Source organism: Microcaecilia unicolor, chromosome 7 (assembly GCF_901765095.1).
Source record: "Microcaecilia unicolor chromosome 7, aMicUni1.1, whole genome shotgun sequence".
Lineage (NCBI taxonomy): Eukaryota > Metazoa > Chordata > Amphibia > Gymnophiona > Siphonopidae > Microcaecilia > Microcaecilia unicolor.
In genome coordinates this window covers 57927065-57945714 of record NC_044037.1, presented here as the reverse complement: position 1 = coordinate 57945714, position 18650 = coordinate 57927065, and the positions used below count along the sequence as shown (strand labels likewise).

General features: G+C 39.2%; 1 protein-coding gene across 2 annotated transcripts in view; it reads left to right on the top strand.

Moving 5' to 3' along the window:
- Positions 1-18650, top strand: part of CHM (CHM Rab escort protein) — a 243774-nt gene that overhangs the window by 211997 nt on the left and 13127 nt on the right. For both annotated transcript variants that reach the window (XM_030209030.1, XM_030209031.1), the window contains exon 13: positions 10085-10183. In XM_030209030.1, coding sequence (XP_030064890.1) covers positions 10085-10183 — 99 coding nt within the window. The remainder of the gene's footprint in view (positions 1-10084; positions 10184-18650) is intronic.

Below are 18650 nucleotides of genomic sequence, written 5' to 3'. Positions count from 1 at the left end.
TTCTCTCTCCCTTCCCCTCCATCCATCTGCATCGCCTTCCTCTGTCTTTCCTCCCCTCCATCCATGTCCAGAATTTCTCCCCTTCATCCATGTGCATCTCCTTCCTGTCTTCCCTTTCCTCCCCTCCATCCATGTCCAGCAACCCTCCTCTCTCCCCTGCCCCTTCCATGCACATCTGCCCTCTATCTCTGCCCCTTCCATCTACCCGTCTGCCCTCTCTCTCTCCCCCTTCCATTCACTGTCTGCCCTTTCTATCCCTTCCATCCACTGTCTGCCCTTTCTCTCTGCCCCTTCAATCCACCATTTGCAGTCCCTCTCCCCCCATCCATACATCCATCCATCCAAGATCTGTCCCCTCTCTGCACCTTTTTTCAGCCCCCAGTTCCAGCCCCCTTATCCCACCTGCCCCTAGTTCTAGCCCCAGCCCACATCTCCCACCTGCCCCCCCTTTTCAGACCCCAGTTTCAGCTCCACTCCCATCTGAGAAGCCCCCACCCCCTTCTCCCATCTGAGAAGCTCCCTCCCTACCCCCCTTCTCCCATCTGAAACCCCCCTCCACCCCCCTTCTCCCATCTGAAAACCCGACCCGCCACCAGCTTCGTCCAGAGAGGACAGCCCTCGTCTCCTGCCACCTGCCTTTAAAGAAAAAGGTGTGAAGCGGCGTGGCAGGCAGCGTCTCGCGTCTGCCCTGCTTGTAAACGAAGTAAATCTCTATTCTCCTTCTCCTCCTCGTTGGACCTTCACTCACTGGGTCCCGCCCTCGCGGAAATAGGAAGTTACCTCAGAGGAGGGCGGGACCCAGTGAGTGAAGGCCCGACGACAACGAGGAGAAGGAGACTAGAGATTTACTTTGTTTACAAGCAGGGCAGACACGAGGCGCTGCCTGCCACGCCGCTTCACACCTTTTTCTTTAAAGGCAGGTGGCAGGAGACAAGGGCTGACTGCAGCGCCAGTGGAGCACCCCCCCACCCCCACCCAGCATTCGCATCATTTCAAAACCCTGCCCGTCTCTAGCTTTCCTTCTCTTCGTGAGTTCGTTCAACCTCAGAGTCCCGCCTTCTGACGTCATTTCCTCGAGAGCGGGACTCTGAGGGAACGAACTCACGAAGAGAGGGAAAGCTAGAGACGGGCAGGGTTTTGAAATGATGCGAACGCTGCGACCGAGGTAAATTAAACTTTTAAACCCCCAAGCGGTATGGCGGTGCAGCACCGCAGCGGCGCCCTTGAAGGCAGGCGCCCCCCTGCGGTGTTTACCCCGCTTACCATGTTGGCAAGGTCTGGGGATTGGATCAGGGGTTCTGTCAGGAGGATCAGAGTGGGTGGGGAGACTTCTGTTGGAGGGGGATTGGAGCAAGTGACAATCAGATTGCATAGAGTGGGTGCACTTATTGCTACCTCATGTGGTGACATTAAGTGCAGCCGCACTATTAACGGTTGTGAAATTAGCACATGGCACTAACTCACGCACTAGCTGTCACTGGTGGCCACTTCTTTTCTCTGCCCCTTTTCTATCCACAACTCAACTTTTACCAGTGCTAAGCAGCTAGTACAGGACTTTTACCATTCTGAGTGGTATTGTCATGCAATAACCATTAGCATGGATCCACACTAACGGCTACCACATGGTTCTCTGTGTAACACAGCTTAGTAAAAAGGCCTCTACATAACCAAATTTTATGCATTTTGTAGATGACGTATCTTATTGTGAATTTGTTGTTGTTATTTACCTAAGAAGCTTGTGATAGGCAGGCTATAATTATTTGAAATACAACATAAGGGCATTTTGGAGGTGGTGTTACAGTTTATACTTAGAGCAGCAAAATTCAGTCATTCTCCATATAACTTGTATATAAAAAGCAAGCAGGTGTAACTTTACAGGTATAATTTGTATGATTTAAATTTTACTTATATATTTACTTGTTTAGGATTGCTGAACCTTCCTCCATGTTTTTGTGGCTGATCTCTTCTAACTTTAAACTTATGCCAGGCATATTTAAAGTTAAAATGTGTGGTGTCTCATTGAATATCTACTTCATTAATATTGTTTCTGTCTTGCAGGTATAGCATTTGTTATAGAATGATATAACTTTTTACAACATATTTGAACATAAAAAAATAATACAAAATATAACCTGGGTAAACAGTTTAGAGATTGAAATAGAAATAAAATCATAAAGGAGCACTACAAAGTCAATTTTAAGGTTTCAGGATGACTAAACCCAGTAAGTTCCTGTCCGTAGCATCTATTACATATCACAGTATGACTGACAAAGCAAGCCTTGTTTAGGACCAAGTCAGCAAGAAGTAACACGTCATACAGAGGATTTTATCAGATTCAAGCTTTATATCCAGACAACACATCTTCTGTGATCCAGCAATTACAACTAGATCAGATACCTTTCAAAACTGGAGGGTCAGGAAGGTGTTGAGATCTGTTATGGGGTCTCTATACTTTTCTAATCTGTCATGTATTGGTTGTGTAATAGTTTTTCACCTTGAGTGATTTTTTGCAAGTAAAGTTAATGGTATTTTTTTCATTTTTTTCTCCAATTTCTTATGTTTATTCTTTGAAAATACTTAAACTGCTTGAGACCCGTTTTCTTTCTTTAGGTGGAATGACTTCTGTTTATTTTGCTTATCACAGAGATGAACCTTAAAATGGTACTTTTGATTACTTTTTCCCTAATTTCTTATTGGAAATATGCCCTTATGAGATCATTGTGTTTGTCCCCATCTATAAGTGTGCCACCCTTCTGGAAATGTGAACTTTTCCTCCAATTTCATTTAAAATTTTGCCCCAAGGCATTAAAACACCCAGTGATTCTTGGCTTTCTTCATTTCCCAGTGGTTGAAAAATAAAGACAAAAATTATAGCATTTGCAAAGTACAAAAGATCTTACAAAGAATACCTGGTAAAGCTGAAAGAGATGCAGAAAGAAATTAGGATGGCAAAAGCAAGGATGGAAAAAATGGCTATTGGCATAAAGAGATGTGATGAGATGTTTTCAGATATGTTGAAGAGAAGAGGAGGGCCAGAGGTGGACCTTCAAGACTTAAAGGTGCTGAAGACTGACAAGTGGAGAGTGACAAGGAAAAGGTAGATTTGCTAAACAAATGTTTCTGTTTGGTGATCGTGGAATAAAACCCTGGAGGGGGACTACAGCTGGCCAGAATGGAGTTGATACCTCACCCTTCATTGAAATTGATACCTATGAAAAGCTTTTAAAACTGAAAATGTACAAAGCTATGAGATAAGATACATCCCGGGATAGTAAGAGATCTCCGAGAGGTCCTGCAGATCACTGAAGGATGTAACACAGTAACATAGTAAATGATAGTAGATAAAGACCTACACAGTCCATCCAGTTTGCCCAACAAGGTAAAACTGCACCCACCACTCTTTTAAGGTTATAGTCATTCATGCTTAAACACTGGTTGGCAATTTGCCATCATGCCAACCACATATAGATAAATATGTATAGTCTTAGCAGTACTTTTGGTTATAAAAGATTGCCTACTGCAATCTGCTTCTTGCTGGCCTCCCACTTAGTCACCTCTCCCCTCTCCAATCGGCTCAAAACTCTGCTACCCATCTTGTCTTCCGCCAGGTCACTTTACTCATACTACCCCTCTCCTCAAGTCGCTTCACTGGCTCCCTATCCGTTTTCGCATCCTGTTCAAACTTCTTCTACTAACCTATAAATGTACTCACTCTGCTGCTCCCCAGTATCTCTCCACACTCGTCCTTCCCTACACCCCTTCCTGTGCACTCCGCTCCATGGATAAATCCTTCTTATCTGTTCCCTTCTCCACTACTGCCAACTCCAGACTTCACGCCTTCTGTCTCGCTGCACCCTACGCCTTTAATAAACTTCCTGAGCCCCTGCGTCTTGCCCCATCCTTGGCCACCTTTAAATCTAGACTGAAAGCCCACCTCTTTAACATTGCTTTTGACTCGTAACCACTTGTAACCACTCGCCTCCACCTACTCTCCTCTCCTCCTTCCTGTACACATTAATTGATTTGATTTGCTTACTTTATTTTTTGTCTATTAGATTGTAAGCTCTTTGAGCAGGGACTGTCTTTCTTCTATGTTTGTGCAGCGCTGCATACGCCTTGTAGCTCTATAGAAATGCTAAATAGTAGTAGTAGTAGTCTCAGCAGTATGTAACTTGCTAATCTCAGTATCAAGATATATTTCCCTACCCCTTGAGATGCTTAGCACCCCACATGGGATACCCCACATGTGAGAACATGCAGCCTGCTTGTCCTTGGAGAAAGCGAAGATACTTACCTGTAGCAGGTATTCTCCGAGGACAGCAGGCTGATTGTTCTCACAAACCCGCCCACCTCCCCTTTGGATTTGTTATTACTTTGTTCTATGCTTTTTGATTAACCTAAAGGGGCACGCTCACGTGACGGGTGGGAAGTCGTCCATGCATGCATGGTGCGTGCAGTTCTGGCAAAACTTTTATATATATATAATTTTTTTGCTTGAAAAAATTGCTGTTTTCTGGGCCGACGCGGCGTCGACCCACATGTGAGAACAATCAGCCTGCTGTCCTCGGAAAATACCTGCTACCGGTAAATATCTTCACTTTACCAGCATTTTTACTAATACTATCTACTTTTCTTTAAATCTTTTTCTTAGAAGTGATGTATAGCATCTGTGTTTCTCAGTCACCTTTATTTATGGTTATCTAGATAATCATACTGAATGTTATTTTATAACTAAATTTCAATAGCAATCTGAATTTCATAAATCCTTGTATTTTTACTTTATTAGCTGTAAATGGGTTCCAACCTGACTGATTTCACCTTCAAACAATTATTTAAGATACGTATACAAATGCATCTTGTCTTTGATCAGGTTGGATAAATGGCAGGTGCTTAATCGCTGCTGCCAGCTGAGTGGAACCAAACTCCTTCACTTGCCCTAAAAATTGAGGCTATAATGATGAAATCATGGACTAAACTCATCGTTCTTCCTGCTGGGAGAATTACTTAGAAGACAAATGTTGGCAACCACTAATGCAGTTATACCTGAGTAAATCAAACATAATCAAAATATAGACTGATGAGACTATGTGACATATAGTCATCCTTTCAATTAAAGTAAATGAAAATTTGATGACTTCAAGCTGTTTTGTTGAAAAGCAGATTAACCATTTCCAAAATCTAATTGGTTGGTTTAATAAATATTTTTGATTTTTTAAAGAACATATTATACACCAAAAGGCAGTTTGATATGGTAGGAAATGATTTCTTTAAAGGAACAGAGTTTTAACAGTTATATCAGCCCTGGAGAAAACTATGGAATATGTCTACTAAAAGGCGTTAAGCTCTATTGTACATTTAGCGTGCATGAAAAAGCTTACCACAAAGCGCTTTAAAGTATTTTCTGGTAACTTAAGTAACCTTTTTGCATGCACTAAGCATACGTTATCAATATGTTTGTATTTATTTTTTTGAAGGGGGCATGGATGCGCTATTCAGTTTGCACTTGCTATCTGGTTAGCACGTTATAACATGGAAGCCCTTATTGCCTCCTAAATAGGAGGCGGTAATTGTTCCTGTGTCATATTTTTTTCAGGTTACAGGTGCTAATGAAAACTGTTTGTATGACCTGAAAAAAGAAATACCTGGAAATGCCCCTATTTCCTGGGCATGCTGGAAATTGGCTTAGCAAGCTGGAAAGTCCTGCATTAGCACATGCAAACCCCATTTCCTAATGCCCTTAAGTAGACATATGCTATATTCTTTGCAGATGGTGGCTAATTTTTCACCTAATAAATATTTCCATACATGCTTTCCATTTAATTTGTGTGTGTGGTTCCCTGCCCTGAGTGTCTCAAGTAAATTATATGGGTATTATAATTATTAAGTTAATGATTAATGACATCAGGAATTAAACAGAGGGTAGAGCAGTTAAGAATCAGATAGAGAAATCTGAATTCAGTGCTGACAAAATTTGTGAACCACATAGGCTGGTCTGTATTTTAGCACAATTTATATGTAAAACGTGATCAGATCCCAGTCTGAAACTTTCTTTGAGAGAAAGATAACACCATTGAATAAACACAAACAAAAGGGATGGATATTAATTCATTTGACAAAAAGATTTTATAGTAAATATCCTTGTTTGAAAAAGTATATGAACCCTCCTCTGAATAGCAATAACTTTCTGTAACTGTAAGTCAGTCTCTCTTATTAGAGAATTTTTGTTATGTTCTTCCAGACAGCTCTGTTTCAACTTTGACATTTTAAGGGCTTTCTCATATGAGCAGCTCACTTCATGATTTTGCCACAGCAGATCAGGACTTTGACTTGGCCAATTGAAAACACACAAGGCCTTGTTTACTAAACCGTTCTATAGTCACGCTGGTGTTTTTAGCACTCGCTAAGGCTAGAGACACCCATAGGAATATATGGGTGTCTCTAGCGTTTAGTGAGCATTAAAAACGCTAGTGCACCTTAGTAAACAGGGTCCAAAATCTCTTCTTCAGCCATTATGTAGTATATAATACATAAAAATTGCCATACTGGGTGTGGTCAGAAATCATCAAGCTCAGTTATGTATTTCCAATCTGGCCAATCCAGGTGGGCAAATACCTTGCAGAATCTCAAAAAATTGCAAAATTCCATGCTGCTTAACCTCAGGGATAAGGAGTTGGATTTCCTCAAGTCTACCATAATAACAGTTTATGCACTTTCTCTCCAGGAATTTGCCTAGCTTTTTAAAAACAGCTACACTGCTTTTCCTTTTGTCCATCAGACTAGTCCAGAACTGATGGGTTATACTTCTCAGCCAGCAGATGAAGACAGAGACTAGAGAGCTGTGAGCTCTAGGCTATACAAGGCACCAAGCAGCACCATTTCCCCAGTATTCTCTGTCTCCATTAGATGGTGACAGACATATGGTGTAGCAGTGGGCTGGCCTGTTGAGCTTCTGGGCCCAGTTGGAGAACTGATCACACACTGGAGCTATGGTGTGTGGAGGAAGGTTCAGGGTCCTGCCAGGAGGCACCTTTCTGAGGGGTTGAAAAGAGGAGTCCAGATCTCTTCCCGTTCTTACTTTGTCTTTCTATGTTTTCTTCTTTTGGTTGTTCCTCCCTTGTATTTCTATATTAAAAGCAAAAACATACCCACTGTGCTTCATTTGACCTTGGCTGTGGTTGGAGGAACCTCCCTGAGCTGTGCTGTCAGTTTTACAGCATGGGAAGTTGGGGCTAGGAGTGGAGCCAGTTGAGCCCTTTCAGCATGTCAGGTCCAGGAAGCTGAGAGCTTCAGCAGCAACTGAGGACAGTTGAAGTCAGCTTGGGAGCTGTACCTGCTGACTGTGTTAGTGGTGATGGAGTCGTTAGGCAAGACGTAAAATTGGCACTCGATCATGGCAATTTGGAGGCGCCATCTCCGAGAAATGGAGCTCTCATTGCAGCAAGTACCATAATTCTTCAGTTGGTTTGCTTCAGGTTGGTTTGCTGGAGGAGTCCAAGCAATAACTCACAGCAGTTGGCTGCTATTATGCTGAAGTGGCTGGAAAAGGAGATGGTTCAGGACAGACGTGGCCTTGTGAAAAAGCATGGGAGAGATGGACATCTCGTCTTCCCCAGCTTTTCATGTTCAGTAAACAGACTTTCCTACTAATATAAGCTTGAGGAGCCTGGGCTAGGGTGGGGACCTCCCCTTGCCACTCTTGTCAAATACAGTTCATCAGGCTTTGGGTTCCTTGAGCCAATTGTTTTGTTCCACAAAGCCTTTTATTTAAGGCAAAGCTGGCTTTGTGCAGGATTTTTGAGAATGTCTGAACCTTCAGAGGCTTCTCAGGCAAAAAGGCACATGTGGAGCAGCAAGAGAACTGGGTCTTTCAGTCAGTAATGTCTGGCTGGTCTGTAGCCAGTGTGCTGGGAAGGAGTACATTCCTAGCAGATACCTCAGAAGAAGGTGAACTTCCCATTGGAGAAGGGGATGATTCCTCTGTTGTACATCTCTTCTCAAGCCTTAGAGCATCTTAGGCTCCCAGGGAGCAGGATTCTGGAGTTATAGGAGATCCCATTTTAGATTACCCGTTATGTTATCCTTCAGTTGTATAGCTCTTTTGCTTTGGGAATAAGACTTCAAAGCATAGGCTCCCAACGAAGCTTATATCAGCGAATCAGACAGCTCCATAGAGACCAGGAGCAATATATCAGCTAAAGATACGTTCTTATATTTCAAGTTACTATAACAATGTTGAATCAATGTGAATTTATTTTTGGCTGATGATCTGGACATTTATTTAATAATACAATCAAGATTTTTATTATCACTGGAAGTTTTGGTGTTAAAGAAATTTGTCACGTTATATGAAATATAAGTTATGATTATGGAGGGTTTTTCTGACCAATGATGGTGGCGCTTTTTATGAGGTTCTTCCATATGCTCCTAAAATAAGGACATACAAGAGCCACTGAGGTCTTTTCCCTCTGAATAAAAGAAGATAGAATTATTCTTTTTCAGCATAGTTTTCTAAGTTGAGTTTAGTATTGTTACTTTAAACTGATTCCTGCTTTTTCCATTTTGAGTTTTGTACCTCAGCAATTGTGGCTGTTTCACAGGTTTCTTTCTGCAGCATAAGCATTAACAAGAAAGGATGACAGAATCTGTACATTGTTCATGCCAAGGCATTTAAACATAGTCTCTGCTTCCTTGGAGACATAGCAATGCATATTGATGTCTGTAATACAGGTGCACGCTCAGTCAGAGCCAATAATGCACTGCTTATAGGTGAGAGGGGCTTATACCCCCTACATCATGCATCAGTCAAAAAGGTGTTGGTGTTAAGTACATTGGAATGGCTTATAGATCTGGTAATAGTGATCCCAGTTCCCAGAGGAGAGTGGGAAAAGGGGCACTACTCCATCTGTTTTGAAAGCACAAAAAGAAAGAAGGCCAGTTGCTGATTTCAGAATTCAAACATTGTGTTCCATCTTAGTGGCTGTGTGCTCAGGGTTTTTTTTTTTTTTTTTTACAGCTCTGGGCCTCAAGAAGGTGTATCTGCACGTTCTTATTTGGGAACCTCATGAAAGGTTTATGAGGTTTGCCATCCTGGGTTGGCACTTTCAATTCCTTGCAGTGTTTAGGAAAGAAAATTAGCAACTAAGATAAAATTTTTCCTTTCAGCGTCCTCTGACAATGAATTCCACAGCGACTTATGTGTTGCCTATGTGTTTTTTTTGAAAGAGTATACAATTGAATTATGTTTACCCATTCCACTCCACTCAAGACTTTATAGGTCTCGATCATATCTCTTCTCAGCCATCTCTTCTCCAAGCTTCACACACTTTCCTCAGTCTTTGTCCTATAAAAAATATTGTATTCTGCAAAATATGTAATCTTAAATACTGATTACATACAGTGTTGTGCTGAAAGTATGTAGGTAGTATACAATAGTAGTATAGAAACATGAAAGAAAACCAGTTTCCTAATGCAGATTTCCCCATTACTTTATTTTTGACACTCTTGTTAATGCATTTTTTTCTTGAATCATTTTTGTAACTTTTGTTTTATATTGGAAAAATCTACCAGTGACTTGGTACCTAACAAATATTCATTGTTTAATAGCAATAAAAAACGGTAATCGTTATATTTACAGAAACGTTTCAATTATACTCTGCTTTCATGAGTTTCCTGATCCAACTTTCCTTTTGTTCCAGTTTTCTGTCTTTTAGCCTTATTCTACTTCTCCTACCTTTCCCATTCCTGTTGACTTGTTTCTTGCCCATCTTTCTACCTGCATTCCCTGTACTTCACTCCCCCTTTTTTCTCTTTTCTCTTTCTTCCTTTTTCTCTTTTCACTATTACCATTTGTATCATTAAGCTTATGTTTTATTTTATATTTAATAATGTGTATAACCATCCATTTTATACCTGTCTTAAATACTTAATTCATGTCTCATAGGGAATATCTATTATTTATACTTCTATTATCTACAAATGTTTTACTCCTTTAATTCAGGTCAATTTGTGCATGACAGTTCTTATCTCTCACTGGATAGCCATAATTATCTATCTCACTCTAAGCTACCATTGTCTATACCAACAGATTTGGTTCACCTGACATGTGTGTCCGCCAGAACTGCCAAGGAAGATTTAGAACCTGTGGTACAGAAACTATTCATGCCATATGCTGAAACAGAAATAGGTGAGCCAAGTGTGGTGTGATTCACAGAAATGGTGCAAAAGACTGCTGAAGCTGCAAAGAAATCTATAACTGAATTATCTGACTTTTGTGTATCTGTGTTAGTGTAAAGTGATGTTAAGGGTAGGTGCTCCACTGGCATGAGTTTGTTCTCCCTGCAAGCAATAACCCTCACTGATCCAAGACTCCCCCTTCCTCTCGAGACCTTCTCAGGGGTTTCTCTGGTTGATAGATCAGGAGCAACGCCCCTCTTCTGTCCCTTTGCTGCCCGAGTTCAAAATTGTGGCCAAGGCACTTGGCGGTTCTTTTCTTGGGGGTAATCTGCCAGGCTTGCCCTTTTTTGGTAGATTTCACCACAAGACTACTGCTAGGGGTCATAGCCACTATTTTGAACCCAGGTGGCAAAGGAGCAGAAGGGCCCATCCACTAGACTCCTAAAGTCCCCTGGATAAATCTCAGGGGTTAGAGGGGAGTGTCAGGTTTGGATCCTTGTGGGAGAGAGAATTAGGGGAGCTTATTTTTCTGGTGGAGTTTCAATTGGTTTATTTTTGGGGGTCCAGGCTTGGATTGGAGGAGAGGCACTTGGGTAGCACTGGAACTGGAGTAGAATGCCTCAACAGATAGCACAGATGCATTCATACATTTGCTGCAGAATAAGGCATCTTGGCTTGTGGGAGAATGTGACTGAGTGGCAATTTACTGTCCTCAAAGCCTGGCTGAGAAACAGGTTTGGGAAGTAATGCTGCTATCTATGCTATACCATGTAAAACAAAACATCCATTGGCCCCCACACCAGGAGATACTGCTGGAAAAGTGCACATACCTTTTAATTTCTTCAGAGGGCTTGTCTAAGAAAATATTGCAAGGGTTGGTTTGCTAAAAGGACCAGCAAAATCATGACATTACCATCTTGGAAACTTGTTTTCCCTGCCATACCTCAGATTGGTTTTGTTAAAGCTGTAAACCAAATATTGTGCATGATATATAAAATCTTTTGTCCCCTTTTGCATTATCCCCCGGATTCTTTGTAGCACGACTTAAGTTGCACACGCAAATCTGGTAGTATTTTGGATTTGCATGAGCAACTTAATTGACAAACCATTTGACACCAATAATTGCCACTTAACAAGCAATTATTGGCACTGATTGGCATTAATTAGAATTTACGAGTATAACTGTCTAAATGTATTGTATAATGTGATGCTCATAAATTCTAAGACGCATAGTTGAAAAGGAGGCATGGCCATGGGTGTGGAGTGGGCAGGTTGTGGGCATTTCTCAAATCTATGTGCATTATTGTATAACACACCTGGTCTGCGCCTAATTTAGGCATCGGGATTTACACCAAGATTTACTTGGCTTAACTGCCCACGACTAATTTAGTCGCGCCGCTGGGCACTCAGCATCTTCTATAATCCGCATAGTCATTTAAGGTTATTCTATACAGTACGCCTAAATTTTGGCATACTTTAAGAATATACCTAGGTGTACTTTTTTGGCGTGGATGTTTCAGGCACCATATATAGAATCTAGCCCTATGTGACCAATTTATTTTTTGAATGAGACTTACTGGATCTCCTTTGAAGAACATGATTGTTTCTTAGTAAAAGTTGTTTTTTCTTATAACTACAGTGCTTTATATATATTCCCCCAAATGAGTTTGCTCGGTTTTTTTTTCCTAATTTTTCCTGATCTTTCTCTTATAAGGATCCTTTCTGTACATCTGTTTTGCTTTTTATGATGTGAAATTATAGAGGATTTGAGTTTGTGCATTCTTTCTGCAAGCAGTGGTCGCTCTTCCATTTTCCCAGATCTTTAATCCATCACATGTTTCTTCTGCTAATGTTATGGATATAGAGAGTGCTGCTTTACCTGGCTTCTAACAGAGTTGAAGACAGCAATACACTGATTTAATATGAGCCAGAATGCCTAATCAGACAAAGCATAGTATAAGGCCAAACTAGTTTATGGTCTGTGTGTGACTAGGCATCTCTGCTTTATTTGTTGCAAAATTCTTTTTTTTTTTTTCAATAAATAAATCCATGTATGCATCCAAATCATTCTGTGGTAAAAGCCAGTACTGTACCTTTCACAACTGCATCTCACTATGGTTACCTAAACTGCGGATGTTTAAGTTGAGACCTGAGGTTTATTGTCATAATTAATTTTGAGCCCCCAAATATATGAATATAGATGAACGGGGCAAAGTGGGAGAAAACCTGTCAAAAATGCAATTCTTAGAGAAGGCTTAATATAACAATGACAGAAATTCAATTAAAGAAAAAAATGTTTCACATTGAAAATACTTTTATAAAGTAACGAAGAGTGATGTAGAAGGGAATGAAATTGCCAAACTTTTTTTAAAAAGGACACAATATTAGATGTGCTCTAGAAATAGTTAAAGTTAAAGGAAGTGTTATGTTGGTTTCCTGAGCCAGGTAAATACTGAAGTCGCAGTATATTTTACTAAGGGATCCTTAAACCATGCTAAAATTTGCAGTTACTGTGGTTTATCATGTGACTTTACTGAGTTATAGCTGTAAATATAACACAGCATCCATTGTGTTCCCAGCATGTGTTTTTACAAGGTCCTCTATTACAAGTTCCATTAGTGTATAGTCTATGTTGGGTTTTACAGTGTATGCACTTAACACCCCTTATTATAAAAAGCAATAAGTGGTTCCATGTTACCTGCACATTAGTTAACACATGATATTTGCAGGGTGCTAATCACAAATCACCTTCTGTGCCCATTCCCACCCATGACTCACTCCTTCAAAAAATATACTTAATGCGTGGTTTACTGCTGGCTAACTGCAAAATACCCCAAAGCCTCCTAATGTGGTTCTGCACTAGCAATTCCCACGTGGTAAACCGCATATTAAGGGCTAGATTCTATATATGGCGCCTGAAAATTATGTGTGGAAAAAAATACGCCTAGGCGTATTCTCTATGCCTAAATTTTATAGAATAGGCTTAAAATTTAGTCATGGCCATTTACACCACATTTTACTTGGCTTAAATCCCAACACCTAAATTAGACACAGAGCAGCTGTATTCTGTAACAACGTTCATAGATTTTAGAAACACCCACGCCCGGTCCATAGCCATGCCCCTTTTCAACTTTGCAACTTAGAATTTACACCCACCGCGTTACAGAATACACTTAGCAAGTTCTGTAAATCTTAATGCCAATTAGTGCTGATAATTGCTTGTTAACATCCAATTAACACTGATTAGCTAGTTAACCAATTAAGTTATACGCATTGTTATAGAAGATGCTTTGATTTCCTTGTGGAAATTAAGGCGCAATATATAGAATCCTAGACTAAGTTCTCAACGTGGTTTAGTAAAAGGTTCCCTAAATGTATATAATGGTAAAAGAGTTAACAAGTACTTTGGGTATATATCTGAGTAAGACTAAGCTGCTGCTGCAGCATTCGTGTACTATGACAGAATAATGCTTTAGCAAAATAGTGATTGCTTTTAAAGGAGAATTTCCACATGGTTAATAAATAAAATGAGTCAGCACTACAGATCCTCAGAATCTCTGGATTTACTAAAGTCAAGACTTTTAATTTTTTGTGGCAACTGAGGAATAGGTTCTGTGACAAACACTAAGGGCCCTGTTTACTAAGGTGTGCTAGCGTTTTTAGCACGTGCTAAAAATTGAGCACTAATGCATATATTCCTATGGGTGTCTCTAGCTTTAGCACATGCTAAAAACACTAGCGCACCTATAGCGCGGCTTAGTAAACAGGGCCCTAAAAAGATTCTGCAGCCAAATTTTTTAAATTCCTTCATGGCAACAGATGTAATGAGCCACACATGAATCACATGTCAGCACAAGATGAAGTCATGCGAATTGTGTGTGGTTTATATCTGTACTATCATCAGAGAACCTTTATTAACACAGAAGGCCTGTGCACTGAGGGCCTCTTTTATTAATGTTTAATGAGCATTAGTGTATGCTATCTGCTGTTGCACTCATAGAAATATAATGGACCATGGTGACAGGTAGCATGTCCATTAGTGCAAGCTAAGCATTAATAAAAAAGGATCTAAATGTAAAGATGTGTTGTGTTAGCACATGCAATGTAGTTTTTTCGTGTTAACAGCTTTTAGCACTTGTAAATTAGCTTGAATTATACAAATCTCTGCTAAAGGCATGCAAAGCAACTTATTACCTTGCATTGCAGAAAAAAAGCATACATGTTAAAATGTACAAAATTTAACATGGATTCATTAATGCAAAAAACTTGCTACATTTCCTATAGGTTTAGTAAGCTTTTGTGGTAAGATCTTTATTAAAGAGCTGACTTTAGCACTGAAAATTAGCATAAAAATCATATGCAGGTCATTAACATGAACCATTTATGTACATGAATAGCTTATGTTAACTCACTTTAGTACACCAGCCATGCAGTATAAAAATCCTAAAATATTTTTCTTTAAAAAATTGTCAAACTTTTCCTATATGTATTTGGATAATTTCTTTAGGTTTTCTTGCTTTCACTATTTAGTTGTTTTCATCTTTTTTTTTTTTTCACCTGAAATATGTTGTCTTCTAGTTTTGTATTCTCTTTTTTTTTTCCAGCTCATGACAGCCTTGTCTCTGTCCCTCCTAAAGGTGTGTCTACTTACTCTTGTGTCCACACCACCTGTCTGTTCTGCTTTCTTCCCAACCTCTCCTTAGTTAGCTAGGGTACTTGAACACCTGAGCCAGGAATGGAATGCAGGTCCCTCCACATGTCGGTACATAGCACTACCACTGAGGCACCAGGCCAGCCCTTCTATATGATTTTACTGATAGGATTGTCAGATTATGAACTTGTCTGCCTAGCAATGCTGCATGTGCAACACCAAGTTAGATTTAAGAAGAAATTGGATTATCCTATAGCAATGTCAACTCCTTAAAGCTAATTAAGAAATATATTAAGTTAGTCTACTAAAAAGATATTAACCTTATTGTTTTTGTTCAACCTTTATCTCTGTTTATGAACAATGGCATTGTTCATGGATAGGTTAAACAATTTTGAATATGTTTGGTTGGTATATATACTAGAAGACATCCGATGACCACACATCTATATTCAGTTTTAAACCTTGTAAATATAGCAGAGCTTAGACTGATTTCAGCCTACCTATTTTAGCTAAATGAGTGTGCTTTGCACCAAACCTTTTTTATATATATATATATTGCATACCCTTGAAAAAAAACATAATTTTATTTGAGATTTTTAAGATTCCAGCTATCTTTCCTTTCTTGTTAATTGCTTAGAGCACTTACTATAAAGGGGGAATATGTAGTAAATTTTGCCATTCTGTCTAATATGTTGCTCAGGCACTGGAATAACCTCTTATTTACACTGAAGTGCTAATTTTATTAAATTGTTTTTTCAGTATTTATTAATGCAGTACTCTACTAAGAGTATGTAACAGCACTGTTTAATCAGTTTAGATGTCTTTTTACTAAGCTGCGGTAAAAAGTGACCCTTAGCACACACTTACACGGGTTTTTCCTATGCACTAAGGCCATTTTTCTCACAGCCATAAAATGACTGTTTTTTGTTTTTTTTTAAATAATGGCCATGCACTAATGTAGCCATTTTAAAAGAAATTACCACATGAGAACTTACTGCCACTTATTTTGTAGACAATACGGGCTCATGTGATATTTCTACTCCAACCAGTTAATCAGAGTGGAGGAGTAGCCTACTGGTTAGTGCAGCGGACTGTGATCCTGGGAAACTGGGTTCCATTCCCACTGCAGCTCCTTCTGACCTTGGGCAAGTCACTTAACCCAAATAAGTACCTGTATGTACTATATAAACTGCTTTGAATGTAGTTGCAAAGACCACAGAAATGAAGCATATCAAGTCCCGTTCCCTTTCCCCTTAATTCGCACTAATGCAAATACAGTGTTTAGCGCTGACATGCCCCTCAAAAAATGTACTTTTTAACACACAGCACACACACATTTAGTAGTTACTGCAGGACGCCTGAGTGCATTCCATGGTACATCATTTTAAGCTGCATTAGGTGCCCGTTAGTCCCTAACACAGCTTAGTAAAATGGCCCCTTAGTGTATTTGAACTTAACAATCTGTCATAAGTTTACAATAAAGTGTTTATAATAAAAGAATTTGGAGTAATAATTTAAGCACAAACCAAGGAAAACAGCACAAAGAAAAGCAACAAAAGTGTTTGCCATCCACTGCCTCTCCAACAACTAGATGCCAAGCAGCCTATGGAAGACCTATACAGAAAAGAAAGTTTTCAGTCCCACTTTAAAGTTACTATAGGAAATTTCCTCCCAGTGGTTCTGTATGTGGCGATGTTCTTATGTAGTTATAATAATAATATTGGAAACCACAGTTCCATCAATGTAGTATTGTTAGAATTAATTATAACTATCACATTAAAAACTACATGCTAGTTATGCAGCAGAAATTAGACATGTTCATACATCTTGTGCATTTAGACAGATACATGATTTAGTTTGGTTTACTATATCAAATATTTGGAGAAGCAAACTAGCATTACCACTAATATTCTTAATGAAATTTGCTGGAAAATAAGGAAACAAACCCACAAAGGTTTTATAGAGTAAGCTTACAAATTTCCTGATAGCGGCATGCAGTAACAACTACCCTCTTTACAGGAGTGCCAGTACTATCATTGGTTTCTCAAATGGGGAAAAAAAAGGAACAATGTAAAAAAGCTCCTATCATAAAGAGAAAAATAACTGTTCCCAAAAAACTCTAATACCTCCAAAATCAAAAACCAATGTGGGTGTCCCTTCATTTTAAAATAGCTCCTATATAAATAACTTAAATAGGATGCACAAGCATGCTTGTAAAACAAAAATAGGAATGACTTCTCATAGAGTCAGTTTCTCCCATTGAGTCCCATATTGTCTTTCTTTGCTATACCGCAGTGTTGAACTCCTCAATCGACTTTCATGGCGGCTATAAATCAGATAGACCACTAGAACTCTCAAATGCCAGACAAGCGCAGACCCCAAGAATATAATCCCCCCAACAAGAGTGCATTGTTTCGCCTTCTGCTGCGTCATGAGGTGAACTGTTTACAGGCACTTTTAATTTCTCTAACCTGAGCCAAGATGGTCGTGGTCTATTAATAGGATGCTAACTATTTATCTGGCCAGTTGGAGTAGAGATTCACCTTAAATGGAAAACCCTTTATTTCTAACTTCAAAAAAATGCATTCACTGTTCTGTTGTCTTTAAATCAAATATCCCACGTTGTTCTGTTCTCCGCAACAGCAGTGAATGTCTGTATGGATGAACGTGACAGAAAATGGATATAAGCTCAAACTGTCATAACACAGGTACATGACTCCGTAAAAGAGGACCTTAATCTTGAGGTCATACACTGTACATCAGGAGTTTTCAACCCAGTCCTCCGGGCACTCCCAGCCAATCAGGGTTTTCAGGATAGCCCTATTAAATTCAGGCATGAAGCACTGTTTTAAAATTGTATAAGCATATTAAGAATAAAGATAGCAGTAAAATAAAAGAGAGAGGTACAAGAAAGAAAATTATGGAACTGTTACTGGATTTAGTTATTAAATTCAGTGGGGATATTCTGAAAACCCTGACTGGCTGAGTGTGCCCTGAGGACTGGGTTGAAAACCCGTGGTATACATTATGAAACAAAAAGTGTTTTTTAAGTGAGCATGCATATAATTGTCTTTCTAAAGATTTTAAATCTTTCCTTCCTTCTTACTATCTGCCTCTCTCTGTGTTATCAGTTTGCGTGACGCAAGCTGTTGTGTGATGAGGCTCAGCAAGGTTCAGAGGTGAACCATAGGGGAAACTAGAACTTGTCATGAAAATTAAATGTAGCGACTTTTTCCTAGTTAGTTTTCTAGCTCAATTTAATATAAACTACATATAGCTTTTTATAATGTCATAGCAAAATCCATCTGTGAGTCAGCAGTTCAGCATAACCAATTTTTTATCTGCTGTGTCAACATTCTACTTTATTTACAGACTTGCTCCTTGTTATATCAGGTTTTATCTATAATTTGAACCCTTGAAAAATGATTCATTTTCATAAATTTATTGTAGTCTATCAGCTTTCTTGTTTAATGTTTATTTTTGAAAGACATATTTTTTCCAAGTAAGGCATATTTTATTGATTCCCAGTAGATGATTTTATTAACACAAAGAAACACTTGTAGCCTTTTTCTACAACACTGTGCACCTTGCAGGTTCACACCATGATATACAATAATATTGCATTTACTAATGTTTTAAATTTGTTCTACCTTTACTGTTTATATTGTGGCTTCAAGACTCCAAGGCTATCAGTCCAGCATCATGTATGTACCTGAATGTAACTCACCTCGTGTATCTACCTGAATGTAACGCATCTTGAGCTACTGCTGAAAAAGGTGTGAGCAAAATCCAAATAAATTATATATATATATATATATATATATAT